Genomic DNA, 24,430 nt, shown 5'->3' with positions numbered 1-24,430 from the left:
CCCGGCGACATTCTGGAGTTTTTAAGGAGAAAAAAAAAAGATCTCACAAAACTAAATAGACAGTTGTCTTTTCTATCCCAAAGACTATATTCACCCATAAAAAGGAAATATCCTTGGCACTGCCCTAGAAGGTCAAAAATATAAGTTTTACTTTGCAAAGTGTGACCTATAACAAAGGTAAAGTTGACTTGATAGAGGTTATTATACTGATATCCAAATAGGCCAAACACAAATACTTGGTAAGCCTGCTTTGAAATATGTGAAGGCAGGAATCAACATTAATAGTAAAATGTAGTGTTTTTGTTTCTAAAAATAAAACTAAGAGGCTGGTGAGATGGCACCTGTGGCTAAGCCTGGTGACCTGAGTTCAATCCCTGGGGAACTGGAAAGAAAGAACCTACTCCTGCAAGTTGTCCTCTGATTTGTGTCATGGCAAACAACCCTCTCACATACATAAAATAAACAAGTGCAATTTTTAAAAAGCCTTTTAAAGAACATTCTACCACTAGTTTCTACTACAAATGCCGCAATATCTCTAGATATATGGTTTCCCCATGTCTACACTGTATACCAATGACTCAGCTTCCCAATGTATCCCTAACTATGGTGACATGTTGACAAGATATAGATTTCATAATCACCAGATTTCTACAGTAGAACTTCTCAATGTGCTAGAATTATGTCAAGAATACAGGCTCCAGCTCCATCATCCCCAGAGAGCACATAGTCTCCAGCAGGTTTCCTCTACCCAAGCAGTTTCCTCTACTTTCTTAAATGTTGAATGAAAGTATTTTATTTAATGATACTTTGTCATTATAGGAAGAATGCTGCTGCATAGGTGTTGCATAACCAAAATCAAACAGTTAGTTAAACTCCCTATTTGTTTATACAATCTCTTCAAAGAAATTCTAGCAGAAGAGATTTCTAGATCATCAGAGACAGTTGTTCTTCCATTCTCCCTTTTACATATCCCCAGTGGTGGTTGGAAGACCTAAGGAAAATTTAATAGTGAATGATGCCTATATCCTTGAGGTTTGAAAAAAGAATAATTTTTTGTTGTTGTTGTTTTGTTTTGTTTTTCGAACAGGGTTTCTCTGTGGCTTTGGAGCCTGTCCTGGAACTAGCTCTGTAGACCAGGCTGGTCTCGAACTCACAGAGATCCGCCTGCCTCTGCCTCCCGAGTGCTGGGATTAAAGACATGCGCCACCATCGCCCGGCCGAGAATAAATTTTTCACTGACATTCTTACAAGTCTGCTGAAATAAAATATCTAATCAACACAAGCAGACCTTTTAGGGATATCAAGCAGAACAATGGGGAAAGATTTCTGCTTGTTATCTCTATTTTAGCAGAAGTTAGAAAAAGCACAGTGACATATTCTGGATTGCTGGTTTAAGATTTCTGCCATTAAATAATTCAGAATTACACAATAATTAGTATCAATTGTTAATATCTAATTTTTATTCTGACCTTGTGATTTATCAGAATCATCCTCCAAGTCACAAATGAGTTGCTTTAAGGTATGTTCAGAATCAGGTTCCTAAAGAAAAAATACAGAAATACTTTAATTAAAAATGTATTTATTATCTACAGAGAAGACATAAATCAGTAGAAAAATCTACAACTTCACATCTGCCCAGTTACATTACTATCATATTATATAATCCTGGGCAGAAAGAAAAGAAGGAAGGTAGGGAGGGAGGGAGGGAGGGAGGAAAAGAAGAGAAATAAAATGTAGCCTCATTCTCAAAGTTCTTACTAATGATTGAGTCACTTAAGAAATAATTTACATTATACGTTATCAAATACTCTAAGGAAAGAATACTGAAGGCCAAAAGAATACTGAATATTTAACAGAACAAGCTTCATTTAGAAAACTCATCGATGTGAAAACTAAATCGCACTAATAGGTAAGTATTTTGATTTAAAATCAAAAGTGTTTATTTTAATTGCTAAAGGATTTTAGCAAATAACACCAAGACACTAAGAGATTAAACAGGCAAGAGACATAGGCTTATTTACATTTCACAGACAAACACAAAGATTATGATGATCACAATAAAAATTCTAATAGCAATAGGCAACTGGAAATGTAAAGGTTATTATGAACCAAGCAACTCACCTTTGTAATATGACTCTCAGGACTAGAATAACATGGGCTCTGCTGCTGAAATAATAAAGATGGGGACAGGGGAGGAGATGGTTGTCTCTGTCCCTCTTTCTTTCGTTCATATATTCGAACTCGGGCACAAGTCATCATACTTTCAAAGTACAAATAGACTGGGTCTTTGTCCTCTTCTCGTATCTGTAAGTTTCAAGTAACAAAACACGCCATTATAATGATGGGGAAAGAAATTTATCCTAGAATCCAAAAGAAGAGTTTAATCTTTGTTTCCATTACAGAAGTTGATTTTTTGGGGTCTTCCTTCCTTCCTTTTAATACAGGGTCCCTCTATGCAGCCCTTGTTATGCTGGAACTACTTCTATGGCCCAAGCTAGGTCTTTCAAACTCAAGAAATCCACCTGTCCCTCTCTCCCTACAGCCTCTAACTCCAGTTGCACAAGAACCTACATCTGGGTTCTAAGAGCACACATACATATATGACATATACACATACATATATGGCAAATACACATGTACAAAAATAAAAAATAAATTATCTATGAGCTTGAAAACTTGGCTATCTTCAATTATTACTAGCTACTTCTACTTTTATCACAACAAATAAACTAATGAAGCCAGAGAAGAGCCCTACAGACAAATTACGTCAATCTTCACTAAATATGAACAAAAACTCAGCTTGAAATCTATCATCTTTACAAATGGCTTGTGAAACTTACAGTAAGAAACAAACCACAACTCCAGCCTTACCACAGGATTGGGTTTGGGAGTATATGCTCGTGCTGGTTTAATTCCAGTGGGAAGCTTGCCCTTCGTGGTAGTAGAAGTTATGTCCGGCTGAGGTGACACCAATGGTTTCACAGGATCGATGACAGAAGGTGTTGGGATATAAACAGGCTCTGGATCTACTTCTCCTTCTACTTTCACCCACAGTGGGTAATGTCGAACAGGCTGTTCAGGTTCTGCTTCACATACGGCTTAATAGAAGAAGAGTACATGATTTTTATGTGCTTCCCTCACAAAGGACAGTAACTTATAACAAACAGATGTTCCTTGAAGACCTCTAATTGTCTTCATATACATTATTTTATTCAGCTCCAAACAAGAGAAAAGCTAAGAATAAAACAAAATGTGTGAATGCATACATATACATACATATATCCTAGGCATCTTTTGTTAAATGTATCATGTCTCATCTCTTTGGCTGTTATTTTAAAACTGGATGTGGGGATACACCTGTGTGAAACAGAGCACATGTAGAAGTCAGAGGAAAACTTTTGTAAGTAGATTCTCTCTTTCCATTATGTGAATTCCAGGGATCAAACTCAGGTCATCAGGCTTGGGGGAGCAAATGTCTTTACTGCCTAAATAATCACATCAACCTTTGGATATTATTTTAAATGGTAATTTTTATTTCAACTTCCAACTGTCTCTTGTTTATACATTATATACTAATGATATATGCTGTGGTCTCACTAAATTAATTCATACTTCTAGCAGCTTAGGATTTTTCTATGGAAAATGTTCAATTTAATTCTTCCTTTCCAATCTGGATTCCTTTATTTTTCATACCTTAATACACTAGATAGGACCATCAATGTGTAGTTTTTCTGGGACTGGTTTGTTTTTGAGATGTAGTCAGGTTGGTCCAAATCCTGGACTTGAGTAATACTCTTTACATCAGACTCCCAAACACTGAGACTATAGGCCATGGCAGTGCACTTGAGTCAATGCAATGTTGTTTAGAAGTGATTGAAAGCACACAAATTCTTCCTCATTCTGTCTTTGGGGGAAGAGGAGCAGTAGCTCAGTCCTTCATGATTAACACATTGTAAAGTGTTTCACAGAGCTCATTATCAGACAGATTTAGATTTTGGCAATTGGTTGCTTTGGTTTTGTTTTGTTTTTGTATTTTCTTTTTTTAAAAAAAATATTTATTTATTATGTATACAATAGTCTGTCTGTATGCCTGAAGGCCAGAAGAGGGCGCCAGACCTCTTTACAAATGGTTGTGAGGCACCATGTGGTTGCTGGGAATTGAACTCAGGACCTTTGGAAGAGCAGGCAATGCTCTTAACTACTGAGCCATATCTCCAGCTCCCTGTTTTTGTATTTTCAAGACAGGGCATCACTATGTATTTCTGGATATCCTGGAACTCACTAGGTAGATCAGACTAGCCTCAAATTCATAGAGATCCACATACCCATGCCTCCCAACTGTTGGGCCACGATGCCAGGCTGGATTTGCTAATTCTTTAAAAACAGTCATTGAGAAGATTATATGGCTTCTTAAAAGGTCTATCTCATCATAGAAAACTGTTAAATTTTCTTTCATTTCTTCTTGTTTTTTTGCTTGAAACAGAGTCTAACTATGTAGCCTGGGCATATATATGACCTATGTAGGTCTAGCTGGCCTCAAACTCATAGAGATCTACTTGTCTGTGTTTCCTAAAAGCCAGGGCTAATGATATGTACTGCCATGCCTGACTGTTGATTTGATTTTCAATTATTAAACTAAGTTCAGGTTCCTGGGATGTAATCTTGTACTCTACTTAGTCATGATGCATTATCCTTTAAATACATAGATTTGTTCTGCTGAATTGTGTTTGGAATTTTAAAATCTATACTCATCAGAAATATTAGTGTACAGTTTTCTCATAAGGTCACTGTATAGATTAAATGTTGAGTATGGCCTCCTAAAATGAGAAAATTTTATGGGATAGTTTTATACATTAATGTTATTTATTCCCTATGTATGTTACAGAATTTAAGAGTGAAGTAATTGCTGGGCAGTAGTGGCGCATGCCTTTAATCCCTGCACTGGGGAGGCAGAGGCAGGTGAATCTTTTTGAGTTTGAGGCCAGCCTGGTCTAGAACACTCCAAAACCACAAAGAAACTCTGTCTTAAAAAACAAAAACAAAAAAGTAAAGTCATGTGAAGCTAGTGATTATCATAGATGTTTTTACTATCAGTGTAATTCTTTAACACAATGAAATATTTTTCTGCAACAGGGTCTCACTATGTAATCCATACTGGCCTTGAACTCTAAATATTCAACATTAGCCTACTAAGTGCCAGGATTACTGGCATGCACAACCATTCCCAGCAGTTCCTCTACTTCTATGAGTTTCACGTCTCCCAAAGAATTTGTCTGTTGTCATCTGAATTGTCCTATTGGCACAGAATTGTTCATAACATTAATCTGTTGCCATTCTTTTGAAGTCTATAGTTTAGTCACCTGGGTTCATAATACTTTTTTCCCTAATCAGAAAGGTTATATTTAGGACCAATTATTTTAATCTTCACAACAGATTATTAGTTATGTCTTCTATTGCTAACAACATTTTAAGAGGGCTTAGGTAACAGGAATGCCAAATTTTTGGGCTGGGGAGATGGCTCAGCGATTAAGAGCACTATCTGTTCTTCCAGAAAATCCTGATTCAATTCCCAACACCTACATGGCTCCTCACAACTGTCTGTAACTCCAGATCCAGAAGATTTAACACCTTCACACAGATAAAAATGCCAATGCATATAAAACAAAATAAATCATTAGAAAAAATAGAATGCCAGGTTTTATCCTATTATGTTTGATATTTCTCACAGCAAATAGTCACACTGTCTTTACACAACTAGCCATACTTTTTTGACAAATCAAAGGCTAAACAGGTGACAGAGTGAAAGTCAAAAGGGAATATTAGCAGGTAAAATTAAAAGTTCAAGAAACCGTCATGTGGTAGTGGCATACACCTCTAATTTCAGCACCAAGGAGGCCAGCCTGGTCTACAGAGTGAATTCCAGGACAGTCAAGACTACACAGAGAAATCCTGTCTTGAAAAACAATCAAACAAACAAACAAAAAACCTGAGGAAACCATACTTTAGAAATTATACCAGAAAAAACACGGAGTTTTACAAGTCAGAAAAACTATATAATCTTGGATAAGTTAAACTGAGACTAAATATTAATCAAGTCATTTGCAAAATAGAGAATAAAGCTTCCTTAGCATAAGACTGCAAAATGTATATGGTATCCTTACAAGGTGTCTGATAATGTTTTCCTCCTTCACACCAATAGATTAATGGGTTTTTAAACAATATAAATCCTTTAAGTCATCACAATTACAAAAAAAAGCCTCATAAAGGTCTAGATTTCATGCCATGAAAATATAAAGTTTTACTTTATATTCTAGTTATACAATATAAACTTGAAAAAATTAAAATCCTATAAAGAAACATGCAAAGGAAAAACATGTCTTCCATCAGAGATCCACTGTCCCTACTGATAACTAATTTTGTTTTGCTTTTTGGAACAGTTTCTCTCTATAGCCCTAGCTATCCTGGAACGTACACTGTACACTAGGTTGACCTTGAACTCAGCTCCAATAACTAATTTTAATCATTTGTAATTTTAGTGGTTATTGTCATGATTTAGTGGAAGCTAATTAAGCACTGGAATGGAAGGAGGTGGGTACCTTACCCTTCTTCCACTTCTGCCTTGTCAGCTCTAACAACCATTGGGTTTATGTTACTGATTCCTGCTCTATATCATGTCTGAGTCATCGCTGGTTTGTGTATAAGTCTCTCTACTCTAAAAACCACAGAACCTATCAACTCATTTCCAAAATCATGCTTAAGTGATTAATCCTTATAGAATATATACAAACCACTTTTTAGAGAGAAATTTAATTGTGCATCACTAACTTTATTTCGATTGTTCAGATGGAGACTCATTACTTTTACTAATTGCTCAAATTTTTACCAAAGCATTTACAGTTACTCTTATTTCCTTGTATTGAAAATTTTGCCTTCCTGGAATTCTTGGTTTTCACTGATGTGGCATTCATAAACATATCACCCAGGTTCTCAAACATGATTGGCCTATAAAGAAAATAAATCTAGTGCCTTTTAACTTTCTTATCTATAACTTGTAATTTTCTCTATTTTAAAGACATTGTTTTCTAGTCTAGCAATGTAGCTAATATCCAATGAAGTTTTTCTATCTTCTTGGGTCAAGTCTACTTTATATTAGATGACTCTTTACACTCATCTTTGGTTGGGGAGGCAACTAAAACAGAGTATCTCTATAGGCTAGGCTAGCCTTGAATTCAGCTATCCTCCTTTCTCAGCCTCCTAAACACTGAGATTACAAGTATTAAGCCAGCAAGTTCGGAGAAATTTCTAGTAAGCACATAAAGGAAGGCTAGGGAGATGACTCAGTGGATAAAGTGCTGGCATTCAAGCATTTAAGACAGAGTCCGGATCCTCAGAACCTACATAAAAGTCGGGAAGCAAGGCAGCCAGCCACCTGGAATCCTAATACTTGAAAGGCTGAGATGGGGAAATCCCTGGGACTAGATGCCTCGCTAAACTAGCTTGTTTCAACAAGAGATTCTGCCTGCATAAATAAACCAAACCTCGGTTCAGTTCCCAGCACCCTCATGGTGGTTCAACCATTTGTAACTCCAGTGAAGAGGATGTCTCTTCTGATCTTTGAGAGCTCCTACATGCAGGTGGTACATACATTCAGGCACACACACATATGTGTTAAATGAGTAAAAAAATTTTTTAGAAGAGTCTGAGAATTTAGTTTAATTGTAGAGTGCTTATCAAACAAGCATAAGTGCTGAGAAAGAGTGCGTGCGTGTGCGCACACACATACACACATACACAGGCTGAAGAGAAGACTTAAGTTATTGAAGTGTTTCATACATAGACATGAGGACCCAAAGCACAGATCTCCAGCACTAACATTAAAAACCAGATGTGGCAGTACCAGAACTGGGAAAGTAGAAACAAGACCCATGGGAATTTGTTGGCCAGCCAATCTAGTCACATCAACGAATGGAAGACAAGTGGGCAGTGGGGGGCACACATCTTTAATCCCAGCACTTGGGGAGGCGGCAGAGGTAGGTAGATCTCTTTTAAGTTCAAGGCCAGCCTGGTCAGCCAGGACTGTTATACACAGAAACCTTGTCTAAGTTTTACAAAAAAGGAAGGAAGGGAGGGAGGGAGGGAGGGAGAAAGGGAGGGAGGGACAGTGAGATGGGAATTTGCTATCAAAACTTACAACCCAAGTTTGATCCCCAGGACCCACGTAGTAAAGGGGAAAACCAGACTCTTCAAGTTGTCCTCTGACTGCTACACTTAAGAATGCATGTGCGCGTGCACACATATACACACACACTAAATAAATAAATAAGTGTAATGTAAAAAATTATTTTAATCAAGTGGAAGGCAACTGGGGAAAACAAATGACTTCAACCTCTGGCCCCTCTATATACATTCACAGAAACAGGTACAAACACATACAAAAAGTATACTTTTACAAAAAAATAAGACAGTTTTAAATTAACTAATACTCACTATAGGGTGGTGGTGGCACACACCTTTGATCCCTTCATTTGGGAGGCAGAGAAATGCAGATCTCTGAGTTTGAGCCTCGTCTACAGAGCAAGTTCCAGGATAGCCGGGCTACACAAAGAAACCTTGCCTTGAAAAACAAAAACAAAAAAAAAAAGAAAGAAAAAAAGAAGAAAAAACCCAACTCACTGTATTCCAGCTTCTTTCTCTTCTTTTTCTCCTTCAATTGTTCCTCATCTTCTCTGACTCCCCCTCCTTCTTTTGCTTCCTCTCCCAGTGTATCATAAAATAATGGATCTCGATGAGCAGCCTTCTTATGGAAATGCTTTGTTTTGGATCCCCCTTTAACCAATACAACTTTTCTTTTCAAACAAGTGCAGCCAAACATGCAGTCTGGGCGACGGCAGTGAGCAGGTTGGCGCTTCTCCAAAGCTAAACTGGAACATACACAACCCAGGCGACAAAAGTCATTGTTGCATGGTGGGGCTCGTTTCCTTATGATTGTGTGGATAGGTTTAGTTTTGAGAGATGCCTAAAGTTGAGTGAGAAAGTAAAAATTTTACAAAATCATCCTAATACCACCAACAACTTAGGAGTCACATATTCATCTACCTTCTGATTATGAGCACTAATACAAGACTAACACAGACGCAATGGTCAGACTACAAATATAATTAGGGTGAGTAAACAAGCTCCCACTCAAATATATTGCACATATCAGAGAAAGAAATTTCTCATTAAGAGCAAAAATATCAAATATAGATTATTTATTTACTCACTAGAAACCATATGTAATGTTCTTCTGCAGAACTGACAAATCTAAGGTGAATAGGTCAAACTTAATGTTTCATATGGTTTACCTGGAGCACAAGCAAGCTCATATTACCTAGATTGCAACAGCAGAGTGAATAACACTCCAACAGCATATATGTTCTGTAAAATCTACAATAATTACGATGTACTATTTTGTACAAAATGCCCTAAATAACCAATAAAAAGTGAAGAAAATCATGAATGAATCTTTTGTAAGTGACTAGTAAATACAGGACACAGACTACAGAGTTGACTCAGTGGATAAAGTGCTCCCATTCAAAGCAGCCACCTGTAATCCCGGTACTTGGGGGTCAGAAATGGTGATCTCTGGAGCTAGCTGCTGGCTTACTAGCTCCAATTTCAACAAGAGATCCTGCCTCCATTAAATAAAAGGGAGAAGGTCTAAACAAGATCTGTCACTGACTTTTACCTACATACACATATGCATGTACACATGCATGTATGATCATACATAGAAATATACATGCATACATGCACATATATAAATTAAAGAAAGCATTTACTGTTGATGTCTCATGATCTTCAGTTCTAGAATTCAGTACAGAATTTTATTTTATTTTTACTTATTGTTTGTGCATGATGTGTAAGGATGCACATGCCAAAGCACATATATGGAAGTCAGAAAACAAGGCTGTGCAGTTGGTTCTCTTTACCCACCTTTTCATTGTTTCTGGGGATTGAATTCAGGTCGCCAAGCTTGTGTAGAAACCATTTTTAACTACTCAGCCAGCTTGCTAGCCCCAGAAATTTATTTTATTTTTTTGTATTTATTTGTGATACGTGTACAGTATATGAATGTGTAACTGTGTGTATGCTACCCCATGCATACACGTGTGGAGGCCAGAGGTCAATATCAGGCACTTTTATGACTTTCCACCTTCTTTTGTTTGAGACAGGGTCTTACTATGTAGCTTTGGCCTGGAGCTCACTATGTAAACCAAGCTGACCTCAAATTCAGAGTTCTGACCTCTGTCTCCTGAGTAAGGGGACTAAAAGCATATGCAAAGCCAAGAGACGGGCAGATATCATCTAGGTAATTAAAATGCTAAAACCCAACTTATCCATTTGTCAAAAGCATCAATGTCTAATTTCTAGCTAAGCACCAATGTTTACAGAAAACAGCAAATACTCACTTGAGCAGTAAGAAGAGTTGTCAAGGAGACATCTGCTCGCTCTTCAGTAATATAGGTCCTTGGTTTTCCTTCCCAGAGCGCACAGTCTTCCAGGTCCATAAGCTTTACTTGCGATTTCGACAAGCCCGGAGGACGTGTTCCTTGCTGTTGCAGCTGCTGTTGCTGTGCCTGCCGCAAACTAATCTGCTTTGGAAACGAACTTTCATCTACAGCTGGCACAACGAAGTTAGTCACCTGATTATCTGAGGTTGTATTTAAGGAATTCTTGGTAATTTTATCTCCTGGGATCACATGAGAGTTTTTCTGCTTTGGTGAAACAGGGTATGGTAAAATTGACTTATAAGATGATTTAGTTCGACCACTGAGTGCTGTCTGTTTGCTTTGAGATTTTGTTTTTCGAGAGGCAGTGGTTACGGAATGGGGCTTCACAGAATAAGAGGTAGAAGGAGAACTAGTAGATTGCTTCTTTAGTACACTATCAAGAGTTCGAACATAGCTGGTACTCTTGGTAGGTAGTTGATAGACTACTGGAGACGTGGGCGCATTGGAAGAGAAGCCCATGCTTGTTTCCATCAGCTTGCCTTCATTTTCCAAGTACTCATCCAGTTTATCACTACAGAAAGCAGAACGGTTTTTCAGTGAGGCCTCTGCATTTCCACCTAGAAATAAGGAGATACAAGACATTTAAATCTAGGAGAGTTTCAGATCTCCAGGAAAAACATTCTGTGAGGTCAGGAATACTGAGATAGATGCTATTGAGACTTCTCTAAACTATTTCTACTCAGAAAGAAGGAAAAATAGAAAACCAAGACAAATGACACAGTGTCTCTTTTTACCTAACTATAAACCAGTGATGAATAAAAACATAACAGTAAGGGGGAAAAAAGGAAATTAAAGAAGACTTCAACAGAATGCCAGGGTTATTTAAGAGATCTGAGTTCCACAAAATTAAATAAATAAACACACACACACACACACACACACACACACACACACACACACACACACACACACCAAGCTGGGCAGTGGTGGCATATACCTTTAATCCCAGCACTTGAGTCACAGAGGCAGGCGGATCTCTGTGAGTTAAAGGCCAGCCTGGTCTACAGAGCTAGTTCCAGGACAGGATCCAAAGCTACAGAGAAATCCAGTCTCGAGAAAAAGAAAAAGAAAAAAAAAAAAAAGAGCATAATCTTTAAGAGTTTTCATTTGTTTGGTTTTGTTTTACTTTGAAGCAAGTTCTCACTATGCAGCCCTAGATGTCTTTGATATGGCACTAGGCCAGACCTTTTGCAATTCTTTGCTTAATTCCCACGTGACTGGACTACAATGGTGTATATCACCAGACCTAACAACATCCCATTTTTAGGAAAGCAAAATATTAGTAAAGATTTAAACATATTACCATTGTTATAAAACTAAGTAAACTCAAACATGAAGAAGGCTTATTTTGGATAAATGGTAAACTAAACTGTTTAGGGTATAAATAGCAAACCATGTAGTGAGAAATAGGTTCATATTCCCAAACAAAACCTTTGGGTACAAGTTTATTCTAAAGCATAAGACTATCAGAACTAATAGACAATTTTGAAGTATATAGTTCTGAAATGATGCATAGCAAAAGGAAACAGTTTGAAAGCTGCATCGATAATTAAGTTTGAAATGAATAGGAGTTGGCTAGGGAGAAAACAAACAACAAGACTCTGTTTTCACTTCAGTTTAGAGAGAGAGGGGGTAATGACAAGTGGTTGAATGAAACTGATTTGATTTGAAACAGGGTCTCACTATGTAACCCTGGCTGGCCTGGAACTCACCATGTGGTCAAACTGGACTCAACCTCACAGAAATCCACCTCTCTCCAGTGTTGGGATTAAAGGCAAGTGCCACTACCCTAGGCCAAGGCTACATTTTTTCAGACCATATGTAAAGTTTAAACAAACACTTGGCTGTGGCAAGATGGCACAGCAGTTAAGAGCACTGCCTGCTCTTCCAGAGGTCCTGAGTTCAATTCCCAGCAACCTCATAGTGGCTCACAACCATCAGTAATGAGATCTGGTGCCCTCTTCTGGCCTACAAACATACATGCAGACAGAACTCTGTATACACAATAAATAAGTAAATCTTTAAACAAAACAAACAAACACTAATGACCGGCTAGGTTAGGTGGCTCGTGTCTGTAATTTCAACACTTGGGAGGCTGAGCAGGAGGACTGGGAGCTCAAGCCAGCATTTCACAGTCAATGAGCTTATATCTCAAAAACAGAAAAAGAACTAGGCTTTAGTTGAGTAGGAAAATGCTTGAGAAGCTGTTAGAACCCTATGTTTAATCTCTAGTACTAGAAAATACAAAACAAAAAAACTAAAAATCTAATTACCTTCATTCCTAGATGCAGAAGCACTATGAAATTTTCCTCTCCATCCCTTGATCTTGGTGAAGTCATTGGTCTTCCCTGTCCTAGAAACAAAAGGAAACCCAGCATCTATAAAAGAAAAAGCAAAAGAAATGACCAGAGTTCTAGTCAGCCAAATATGTCAAATTACTGTTTCTCTACTATGATACATTCTATTTATTAATTCAATGCCAAGAAACAAAAGACTTACTCTCTAAAATATCCTAAATGGATATCTAAATATCCTAAGTTAGAGAATAAAAGTAATGTTTTAAAATTTATACTACAAATAATCTAAACATTAAAGAAGAAAAATATTAATTATAAAAATGCTACTACACACTCACCAGGAGAAGCAGGGTTGGTTCCTGTAAGGTTCCAAAAGGGAAAGCTGGTGGCTGGAGCCAAAGGCAGTTGTACTCCCAAGTATTTAAGATCAATGCTCATTGTTGGATCTACTGAATTCAGTTTTAAGCCCACTACAAGAAAAAAAGATCACACTTCATATTATCTCCCTTCTGTCTTTGGGGAAGAAAAATATTTTTTTGGCTCAGAGTTAACAAAGCAAACGGTAAAAGGCAAAATGATTAAGTAAACAGTAACAGCCGCACTTAAATCCTTACCTTACAGTATATTATATATATATATTACCTACCCTTGGATAAGGAAAAAAATCTATGATTTGCTTACATCCAATGGAATGTGGTACAGGGCATGGGAACCTACAAAGTTATGTACATGTGATAACCTAGAAGTGTTGTTAAGGCTGCAAGAAAATAAATTCTGTCAATTAATAAGATGGGGGGGATTATTGGTGGTGGTGCATGCTTTTCATCCAAACACATGGGAGGCAGAGGCAAGCAGATGTCTGTGAGTTAGAAGTCAGCCTGGTCTACAAAGTGAGTTCCAGGACAGCCAAGGGCTGTTACACAGAGAAACCCAGTCTTGAAAAAAAATCAAAGGGAAAGAGAAAGAGAAAGAGAAAGAGAGGGGGAGGCGGATAAACTAAGGGGAAATGGAGCAGAATCCTCTCCAGCAAATAATGAAGAGAAAAACATGCCTTGCCAATTGCTTCATCAACATCTTGATTATAGTCTTTTGAGAACCTAAGCAAGTGACAAGCCATGTTTAGATTACAAATACACAGAAAATGTAAAATATAAATGTATTCTGTGTAAAATAGAAATGTTTTCCATTTTAGGTTGTCAAATTTGTAGCAATTCTCTAAGAAGCATAAATAAAAAAGCAAAATCCAAATCTTTTATTTTTTTAGGCCTTGAGGTTCAGAAGCCTTCTTCAGTTCCAATAAAACCTTGCCTCAGATAGAGTTTCTGGCCTGATTACGGGCACTAACTCTCCAGTTTTTATCAATAAACCTAAAATGAGACTTACTTATAAAGAGAAAATATTTTACCAGAATTTTTAAAAAACCAAGGCCAAAAGGAGTTTAAAGATTATATAGAGTAACATTGTAATGAATAGGTTACTACTAAAAACAAACAAAAAATATATTAAGTAGGCATGTAAGTACTGGAGAAGTGAAGAAGATAAGATAGAGACCAGTCTAGGCTACAATATAACCCTGTAAATAAAGTAATATAATATGAAACAGAAGTAACAGGCTGAGGTTTCCAATCAAAAACTTACAAAGGATCTAGGAAGTTAACATGAGGAAATCAGGATAACTTGGGCAGAAATTGTATCTCTCTTTCTCCTGCAGGGATTCCAGAGATTGAAATCTAATCATCAAATTTGGCAACCTTACACTACTGAGCCATCTAAATTTTTTAATTAAGTTCCCAATACTCCTCCAAATGTTATATACTTGCAGGCACACAATGACAAAAATACTCTTGTATTTATGTGTTGATGCATGCACATGGACATGCTCCAACACCAGCACCTATGCATGTGGAGGTTAGAGACAGAGAGCAGTTTCACAATCACCCTTTATTTTTTCTGCAAGTTTTCTCACTGAACCGGGAACACACCAATTTAACTAAATAGATCAGACAGCACAAATCAGAGATCCTTTTGTCTCTTTTTTGCCAAGCACCAAAACTGCAGGCACGTACCACAATACTTGGCTTTCTTATGTGTGTGCTGGGGATCAAAGTAAGATCTTCATACTTCATAGCAAGCACACTTTATCTACTGAGCCATCTCTTCAGCCCCAATAAAAGTGTGTGTGTGTGTGTGTCCTTAATATGTTATTTTAAGAAATAAAAACACAACTCTCAATCCCAAAGCAAAAAAACCTCACAAATGCAACCAGTTTTAAAGATGCAAAATGCTCCCATTTTGAGGAGAAAATACTGCTTCCTGTGATACACTTTATATATACACACACATCTTATAGCAATACATTATATATGTGTAGTATATATATCTTATAGTACATGCTATATATACATATATATTACTAGAATAAGGAATTACATGTGCTTTTAAGTTGAAAAGAACTTTAGAAGCAGAGAAAATAAAAAATTGCTAGTTAAGAGGTACTGAAATGAAATGAAGAATAGGAGGGAAAGAGAGAATGAAGAATGAAGAAATAAGCAAAAAGGGGTAGGAAGAAAAAAGAGAAAGGAGATAATGAACAAAAGACAAATTGGCTTATCCACACTTAGAAACTAGTACCTTCTTGAAGAGCGGGATGTATCACCTGCTTATGCCTCAAAGACTTCAAATCTTCTATTAATTCCTTTTCCAACTGGGAAATTCTTGTTCTGCAATCTATTGACAAAACAGTGATAAAATAACAATGTACGTATCAGAGAGAATAAATGTTCCACACTTCACTACTTCAGCCCCAATAGCAAATATATCTGAATTTATACTGTTTTTATATTTATATAATACCTGGGTCATTTGTGGCTGTAGTCGGAAGATTAGAAGTTTCTTCTGTGGTCCCATCAACTGCATGAATATCTAGAGCCTCCTATATATTAAAAATAAAATCCAGTTTATGTTGCTTCTAAAATTTTTAAAGGAAATTAAAAAAAAATGATGATGATGACCAGAGGCTGGAGGGAATGCTTACTAAGTACAGTGCTTACCACGTAATCATGAGAACCTGGTTTATCCCCAGTACCCATGCAAAAGCTGGGTATAGTGGCACTTTTCTGTAACCCCTAGTGGGGATCAGGGTGAAGGAGACATGAGACTGTCTGGAGCTCACTGGTTAGTCAGCCTAGCCAATCAGTGAGCTCCTGAGGATACCCTACCTCAAAGAATAAGACTGAAAACAATGAAGAAGGTGCGAACCTCTAGCCTCTGCACACACTCACACAGGCATGCACACTGATACCCAAATACATGTATAATCACTCATACACACAGAATCTTTTTAAAATAGTAATAATAAAGGACCAAGAATATAAAAAACACCAATAGCTTCAAATTCATAGAACAGGAGTAACTGTTCTCATACTTTGGGAGTTTCTTGTCCTTGGGTGGAGGGGTGGTGGCGGCAGCAGGGTTTAATGTAACACAGGTTGGACTCAAACTCATTAAGTAGCTGAGTGTGCTAGTCAATTCCTGATCATGCTGCTCTTCTATCTCCCAAGTGCTAGGATTTTAGGCATGTATCACCATATCCAGTGTGATGTACTTTATTATTTTCTATAGTATTCACATTCAATTATTTTAATCATAAGGGGCTAAGATGTAGTACAGAAGTTCTTATTATGCATAAGGACCTAGGTTTGATCTCCATCACTGTTCTCCCCGATTCCTGCTACAAACATTAGGGATAGGATGGTCAGGGAGGGAAGAGAAGAGGAAGGATAAAGAAGAAAAGAAGGAGGGGGGGAAGAAAGAAGGAAAAACCACCACCACCTAGAAAAGAAGCTTTCTCAGTAACAGAGGAGGAGGAAAAAACCAGGTAGAAAGACATCCAACATCTACAGCCAACTTAGAAATATCAAACTCCTTAAAATATCTGCACGAAAAATATTATGCATGTAGAGTGAGAGGAGACAAACCAAAACACTATGGGTAAGACTCAAGTCATCAAGACTGCTAGCACTGAGCTGGACATGGTAGCACACACCTTTAGTCCCAGCTCTCAGAGGAAACAGCAAAATGATCTCTGTGGGTTCAAGGCTAGCTTAATCTACAGAGCAGACTGAATTCTGATACAGCCAAAGCTATGAGGAGAGCCCCCCTTGTCTCCAAAACAGGAAAGGAAAAAAAAAAAAAGACTGCTACTATTTTGTTCTCCAATATTCTACACCACTGTTACTAGCCAGTAGTAGGAGAGATGAAGTATCTTGCCAAGGCTGGTCCCCGACAGTATCTCGGGGGCGGGGGGGGGTGAACTTTTCATGAATTGTTAAGCTTTGAGTCTGCAACAATGAAAATTCTAAGTTCAATTTCCAGTGCCAATGTCAGCTCACAACTGCCTGTACTCTAGCTCCAGTGTAACCCAACACCTCTGGTCTCCACAGGCACCTGCATTCACATATACTAGATACACATAAATCTTTTTTAATCAGATAAATATCCTGAGTAAATTAGAGTGAGACCTAAGCAAAGGTCCATTTTTAAAGTCTATTTCAAAGGAGGTATATTAAGAGGTGATTGCTGTTAACTAAACCAAACGTAAAGATAACCATACTCATTTCCTTTCCCCAACATACTCACAAATAGATACATTAACAAAAGTAGATCCTAAATTTTAAGCCAATTTACAATTCAAAACAGACCTCAGAAAAAAGCTGATCAGCACAATCTTACCTTTGATTCAAAGGAAACAAAGAGCACACCATCTACATCTTCTAGATCAGGCTTCACATCAGGAAATGTAGTTCCAGGACCTACAGGAACATTCTTTGTAGCAGTTAAAGACTTCCCCGTGTTTTTAGGTGGTCTCCCCACCTTAGAGAGTCTCAACTTTCGAGGCCTTCCTCTTTTTCCAGGAGTGTTTGGAGAGGCACTCTGACTAGCAGTCACAGTCTTTGACGGTGTTGTCATTTTAAGCATAGTTGTTCGCTTTTTGCCCAAGTCCTCTTTTCCTGAAAACGAGTCTCCAGATGATCCCTTTGAACTGTCATTTATTCTTTCTGTGCTACTGTTATCAAATATGTCCGGATATTTCCACTGAGGTTCTTTAAGTAAAGTATACTTTTGTACCATTCTGAGGTCTGATGAATGTTTTCTGAGACTATTTTCTGAATCCTTATTTAAGCAAAAGTCAGTCCCACTGGAATTTTCAATATATGCAGGCAAATATTCTAATTCTGCCAACACTGATTTATCTTTTCGAGATGTGGAAAGGATATTATCGGGAAGTTCAGAAATTTTCACTGTGCTTTTGGTGACAGCACAGGGCTCTAGGTAAACCACTGGCATTTTTCCAGCATCTAATTTAAACATTTTAGCTTTAGCAACACCTGGGCTACTTGGTAGCCATTTGTAAGATGGATGGTCAGATTCCAAGTTATCAACCTTATTGTGTCTCTTTAGTTGTTTCTCTAATATAGGATCATCATCGCTGTTTGAATATACATCCGTTTCCTCATCTGTCTCTTCTTGCTTCACAGTGACCCCTTCCGGGCATTCACTAAGTTCATAATCATAATCATCGAGAGGCTCCTCTTTAATGACGACATTAAAGTTTCCATTCGGGTTTAATGGTGAGGCAATCTGGGAATCATCTTCCAAACTGTTCCCAATAAGACTAGAAAGAAGATAAAAAGTACAGAACTGTCCATAAACAAAACTCAAGAACAGAAAAACAGTTAAGATCAATTAATGCATCAGATTTTATGAACCATTCCTTAAAAACTATCTGTAACTTAACAAAGGGCTCAAAAGCAATTTACTGGGGCTGGAGAGATGGTTAAGAGGTTAAGAACAGACTGCTCTTCCAGAGGACCTGGGTTCAATTCCCAGTACCCACAAGGCAGCTCACAACTGTAACTCCAAGATATGACACCCTCATACAGACATATATGCAGGCAAAACACCAAAGTACATAAAATAAAAATAATTTTTTAAAAAGCAATTAACCAACATAACACATTTATCAATGTTTCATGAAAAAATATAATTCAAGAGCAAAGTTTCAGGGCTGGGAATGTTGGTAGAACATTGATGGTAGAACAGCTGGTAGAATACTTGCCTAGAACAAAAAAGTCCTGAGTTCAAACCTCATTACCACATAAACTGACCCTTTTATATAAATAAAACATGGAAAAAGAATATAGTTTACCTTTATCGTTAAATAAAATGCAGAGTACCTTATAAAACATGTTTGCCTTTAGATATTGATCAGATATACGGAGCTCCATATTGAAAGTCAGCTAGAACTGATCAAAAATCAAATCAAAATTCATGCATCATCAACTGCCAATAAGGAAGAGGGGAAAAATGTCTATCACTACTAGAAATCACAATAAAATATTGTGCTTTCAAGCTGCTAGTTCATGTCTATATTTCAGATAAAATATCTAAAATAAAAGTTAACATCTTAAGCAATACATTAGTTTTCTTAGTATACTCAGGTTACTACCAGAAGATTTTCAATTTTTCAAATTAAAAAAACTCACTTTCAAGAAAAAGGGGTGTGGCTCAGTAGTAGAATACTAGCCCCTCCCCGCCCCCAGAAAAGACATGCTTTCAATGCAAGGATTCACCACAGCAGCTGGGCATGGCATTCATGGAGGTGGTAATGGCATGTCTTTAATCCCAATACTCAGAAGCAGGTGGATCTGAGGTGAGGCAAGGTCTACAAAAAGAATTTCAAGCCAGCCAAGGCTACATATTGAGACCCTGAATCAAAGACAGACAGACAGACGTACAGACAGACGGATGGACAGACAGATAAAGACAGAAATAAAGAGTTTTGCCACAAATTCTTCCAAAGTAAAAGGCTAGGTTACATACAGCTGGGAATGTTTCTCAGTCTGTAAAGTACTCGCACAGCATGTACAAAGTCCTATAGGTCAATCCTCAGCAACGCATAAATTAAGCATAATGACACATATGTGCAATCTTAGCACTTAGAAAGTGGAGACAAAGAACAAGAAATCCAAGATCAGGCCTTTGAGTTGGCTCAGTGGTAAAGGTGACTGCCGTTATGGCCTATATGTGATCCCTAGAACCAACATGGTAAAAGAAAAACCAATTCCCACTAGTGCACGCACACACACACACACACACACACACACACACACACACACAAACTATAAAAGTAAAAATAATCCAGAAAAGGTCAGCTAAGTGGTGGTGGCACATACCTTTACCTAGCACTCAGGAGGCAGAGACAGGCAGATCTCTGAGTTCAAGACCAGCTTGGTCTACAGAGTGATTCCAGAACAGCCAGATCTTGTGGGTGATAATTTTATTTGTGTTCTGACAAATAAAGCTTGCCTACAGATCAGAGGGTAGAACTAGTCACTAGTTAACATAGAAGTCTGGAGATCTGTACAGACAGGAGACAGGAAGTGATAAGGCAGGGTGTAGACGGATCTTAGCCCTTTTTGGTCAGAGAATTCGGAGTTAAGAAGTGACTGTGGCTACTCCTTTGCTTCTCTGATCTTTCAGCTTTTACCCCCTGATATCTGACTCCAGGTTTTTATTACTAAGACTAGGATTGCACTTCACCAGCACCCAACATAGGGCTGACTGGTGCTGTGTAGAACAGTAAAATACCAAGTGGGTTTTCAAGGCAGCTACCTAGTTTGGCAGCAGTCCAAGGAAAGGGTCCAGGGAAAGCCCACAACCCACCCGGAGAGGTAGCCTGCTGTCTGAAAATTGCTGCACACAGTGGATCGTGAGGAAGAAGCACATGTGGCGGGAGCTACCTAATGGCAGAGCTGGCCAGTGGTGAGGGGCTAACTCCAGCAGCGTTTAGACCCCAAGCACCTGTGGAGTTTGATGCAGATAGGCTGCAACAGAAAAATCCCAAACTCATTCAGACAGCTTGAGAGGAGGAAAAAAAGGAAAGCCTAGTCTGCAGAAAACATGAGAAGATCCATGCTAATTGATTAAGAAAAATAAATTTTGTAGAAAATGGCTAAATTTCTGAAAGCTACCTACAGATTCAATGAAAGTCCCATCAAAATTCCAATGACTTTCTTAACTGAACTAGAAAAAAAACACTCTAAGATTCATATGGAAGCATTCAAACCTCCAAATACCCCAAGTAATCCTAAACAGAAAGAACAATGCAAGAGACATCATGGTTTCAAATAAATAACAAAGCCATAGCAACAAAAACAACATGGTACTGGCACAAAGACAGATGTATAAAGCAGTAAAACGTAAAACATGCTGTGGGATAATGTTTTTGTACACTGTAAAGATTTGTCACTCATAATGATTTAATAAAATGCTGATTGGCCAGTAGCCAGGAAGAAGTATAGGCGGGGCAGCTAAACTAGGAGAATTCTGGGAAGAGGAAAGGCAAAGAGTCAGTCACCAGACAGAAACAGAGGACGATGAGAATGTCATACTGAGAAAAGGTACCAAGGCACATGGCTAACCATAGATAAGAATTATGGATTAATTTAAATTGTAAGAGATAGTTAATAATAAGCCTGAAAAAATAGGCCAAACTGTTTACAATTACTATAAGCCTCTGTGTGGTTTTTTGGGACTAAATGGCTGCAGGACCAGACAGGACAGAAACTTCCATTTATAAAAACAGAAAACACAAAAATAAACCATGCATCCACATGTACCCAATTTTCAACAGAGGGGCTAAAAACATACATTATATATACACACGCATGCACACATGTATGTAGAGGCACATAGCATAAATAATAGCCTCTTCAACAACTGGTGCTGAGAACAGGATATCTCACAGGTAAGTATGAAAAAAAAAATCACTGTGATGCTTAATTTTCATTGTCAATTTAAGAACATTCTGAATCACCAGAGAACCATATTTCTGATATGTTTATGAGGTTATTTTCCAGAAAAGATTGAGGACGGAGGGAACACTCAACCCAGATATGATAAGCTTTCCCATCCCATGGGCTAGGGTGTTAGGCTGAATAAAATCGAAAAAGAAAGCCAATGGAGACAAACCCTGTATCTCCTGATAGTGGAGACAATGTAGCCAGCTATTTCACATTACTGCCACGGTGCCTTTCATAACATGATGGACTGTATCCTTAAAACTGTGAGCCCAAATAAATTCTTTCTTGCGTAAATTGTTTTTATCAGGAACAATTAAGTAATAATTATACTAACCCTACACAAAAATCTATTCAAAATGAATCAAAGACTTTTATGTCAGTCCTAAAACCCAAACAGCTTAGAGCCACGGTACTCAACCTTCTTCTATTAATACAGGCCCTCATCTTGTGGCAACACCCAAAGATAAACTTATTTTGTTGCTACTTCATAACTGTAATTTTCTGTTATGAATCATAATATAAATATCCATTATGAAGAATATCTGATATGCATCCCCCTACATGTTGAGTACCTGAACTAGAGAAAACATGGAGAGGGGAACAACAACAACAACAACAAATACAGGCACAGGCAAAGACATTTTAAAGAACTTTTACAGATTGAGAAATAATACAAAATGACAAGCAGGTTGAAAAAAGTTTAAAAAGGCCTGCCAAGGAACAAAATAAATAGCCTTGAACAGCTAGGTCTATACCTCTGTGGTAAAGCATTTACTTCCTGTTACTACTTAAGGCAAAAGAATGGGAGAAAAATCTTTGCCAGCTATACATATCACAAGGGACAATATCAAGAAAGGAAGGAATGGAAAGAACACGAGAAAGATGAATAATTTGAGTCCATGAATTCAAAAGCAGCCTGAATAAGAGTTCGAGCCTGGTTTACAGTCTCAGGACAGCCAGAGCTGTTACATACAAAACCCTGTCTCAAAAAAAAAAGGGGGGGGGGGAAGGGAAGATAACTCAGTAATTAAAAGCACACCTTTAATCCCAACACTCATGAGGCAGAAGCAGGCTACACAGTGAGTTCCAGGAGAGCCAGAGCTATTAGTGAGACCCTGCCTCCAAGAAAAAAAAAAAAAAAAAAAAAAGAACAGAAAAAAGAAATCAGTAATGAGACAGAACTCAGCAGTATTATCAGTTACATTTACCAAATTAACTGTAGAAGATTACATTCAAAGGCGATCTTGGTGAACACACCTGTAACCTCTACACTTGGGAGGCTAAGGCAAAGACTATCATGAATTCAAGAACTTGGGCAACAGTGAATACCAGGCCAGACAAAACAAAGCAAAAGACACTATCTTGCAAAACAGAAACAGAACACTTCACTCACTATCTATAAAATATGTATATAAATAAAGTATTAACCCTCCAAAAGACACAGTAGGCTGGCAAATACAGCAATGCCTTATGCTCTTGGGCAGAAATAAACTCAAACAATAAATGAGTAAGAAACAATGCTAATATCAAAATGTATAGAATGTAAACTAAAATAGCATTCAGAAGCAAATTTAGTTTTAAATATATATGCTAAGAAAAGCAAAAGTCTAAAATAAATTCTCTATTATAGAAATTTATTTTCTGTAAAAGGCTAAAATATAGTAAAACATTTAAACTATGCCAACTCTCTGCCACTAAAACACTAAAGAATCCATGCAAAGCATAAACACAGCTATGATCCAACAAAGAGCCTCTGAAATTTCAATCACATAATTTTCAGAGATCATGAAATATTATTCCTTCTTTTTCTCCTATCTAACTAACCATGTAAGAACTATTACTGGCTGGCAAGTCACACAAAAAACAGTTGATGAAGTATGGACCTAAGTCTTGACTTGCTAACCCCTGATAAAAGGATTAATTAAAGCAAAAGCAAATAGAATTAACAAGATCCAAAGGTAGAAAAATAAAAAGTTCTTTGTCATGCAGGTACTAGCCTATAATATAAACACACACACATATATATTTAGATGAGTATAAATACGTAAAGTCTAAAAGCTTAGAAAGACCAAGAGATGGTAAAATTAGGTGATAAGAAAGGAACAGGTTGTAGGCAAAAGGACACCAACCAGGAAAAAGAATATAAAGCTAGTATGTTGCTAGTTTCAATTCTGTCATAGTTTTTATTCTGTGGATTTTTGAATTAAACTTCCTGTGTGTTGAAACAGTAAAAAACATTTTTTCCATAAAGGCAATACAATGATGTCACAGAACTTTTAATCCTAGGCAGAGGGACCTCTGAGTTCAAGGCCAGCATGGTTTACAGAGTGAGTTCCAGGACAGACAGGGTTACACAGAGAAACAAACACACAGCATTCCAAAAAAAATTTTCTAGGAAAGCTGGTTAGCTTTCTAGTTCCACTGACCATTAGCCCAACAGGCATTAGACACTACTAACCAATCACTAATACATTTGTCACACTAATCCATTTAGGAAAAAAAATGTTTTAATGTGCTCTGAAGAATTTTGTAATTTGAAATTTTTTCTTTTAAGACTATATTGCTTTAGCCGGGCGGTGGTGGCGCACGCCTTTAATCCCAGCACTCGGGAGGCAGAGGCAGGAGGATCTCTGTGAGTTCGAGACCAGCCTGGTCTACAGAGCTAGTGCCAGGACAGGCTCCAAAGCCACAGAGAAACCCTGTCTCGAAAAACCAA

The 24,430-nt window shown here is 37.6% G+C and overlaps 1 protein-coding gene across 7 annotated transcripts in view; it reads right to left on the bottom strand.

Annotated features, from left to right (window-relative positions):
• Positions 1-24,430, bottom strand: part of Mga (MGA, MAX dimerization protein) — a 124,878-nt gene that overhangs the window by 55,112 nt on the left and 45,336 nt on the right. For all 7 annotated transcript variants that reach the window (XM_026787703.1, XM_026787704.1, XM_026787705.1 and 4 more), the window contains exons 3-12: positions 17,582-18,524; positions 15,704-15,782; positions 15,482-15,577; positions 13,189-13,320; positions 12,827-12,931; positions 10,452-11,110; positions 8,674-9,016; positions 2,872-3,098; positions 2,122-2,304; positions 1,470-1,539 (exon numbers count right to left, since the gene is read on the bottom strand). In XM_026787703.1, the coding sequence (XP_026643504.1) occupies positions 1,470-1,539; positions 2,122-2,304; positions 2,872-3,098; positions 8,674-9,016; positions 10,452-11,110; positions 12,827-12,931; positions 13,189-13,320; positions 15,482-15,577; positions 15,704-15,782; positions 17,582-18,524 (2,837 nt within the window). The remainder of the gene's footprint in view (positions 1-1,469; positions 1,540-2,121; positions 2,305-2,871; positions 3,099-8,673; positions 9,017-10,451; positions 11,111-12,826; positions 12,932-13,188; positions 13,321-15,481; positions 15,578-15,703; positions 15,783-17,581; positions 18,525-24,430) is intronic.

This window comes from Microtus ochrogaster (genome assembly GCF_000317375.1).
Source record: "Microtus ochrogaster isolate Prairie Vole_2 chromosome 14 unlocalized genomic scaffold, MicOch1.0 chr14_random_1, whole genome shotgun sequence".
Taxonomy (NCBI): Eukaryota; Metazoa; Chordata; class Mammalia; order Rodentia; family Cricetidae; genus Microtus; species Microtus ochrogaster.
This window is presented reverse-complemented; position numbering and strand designations above follow the sequence as displayed.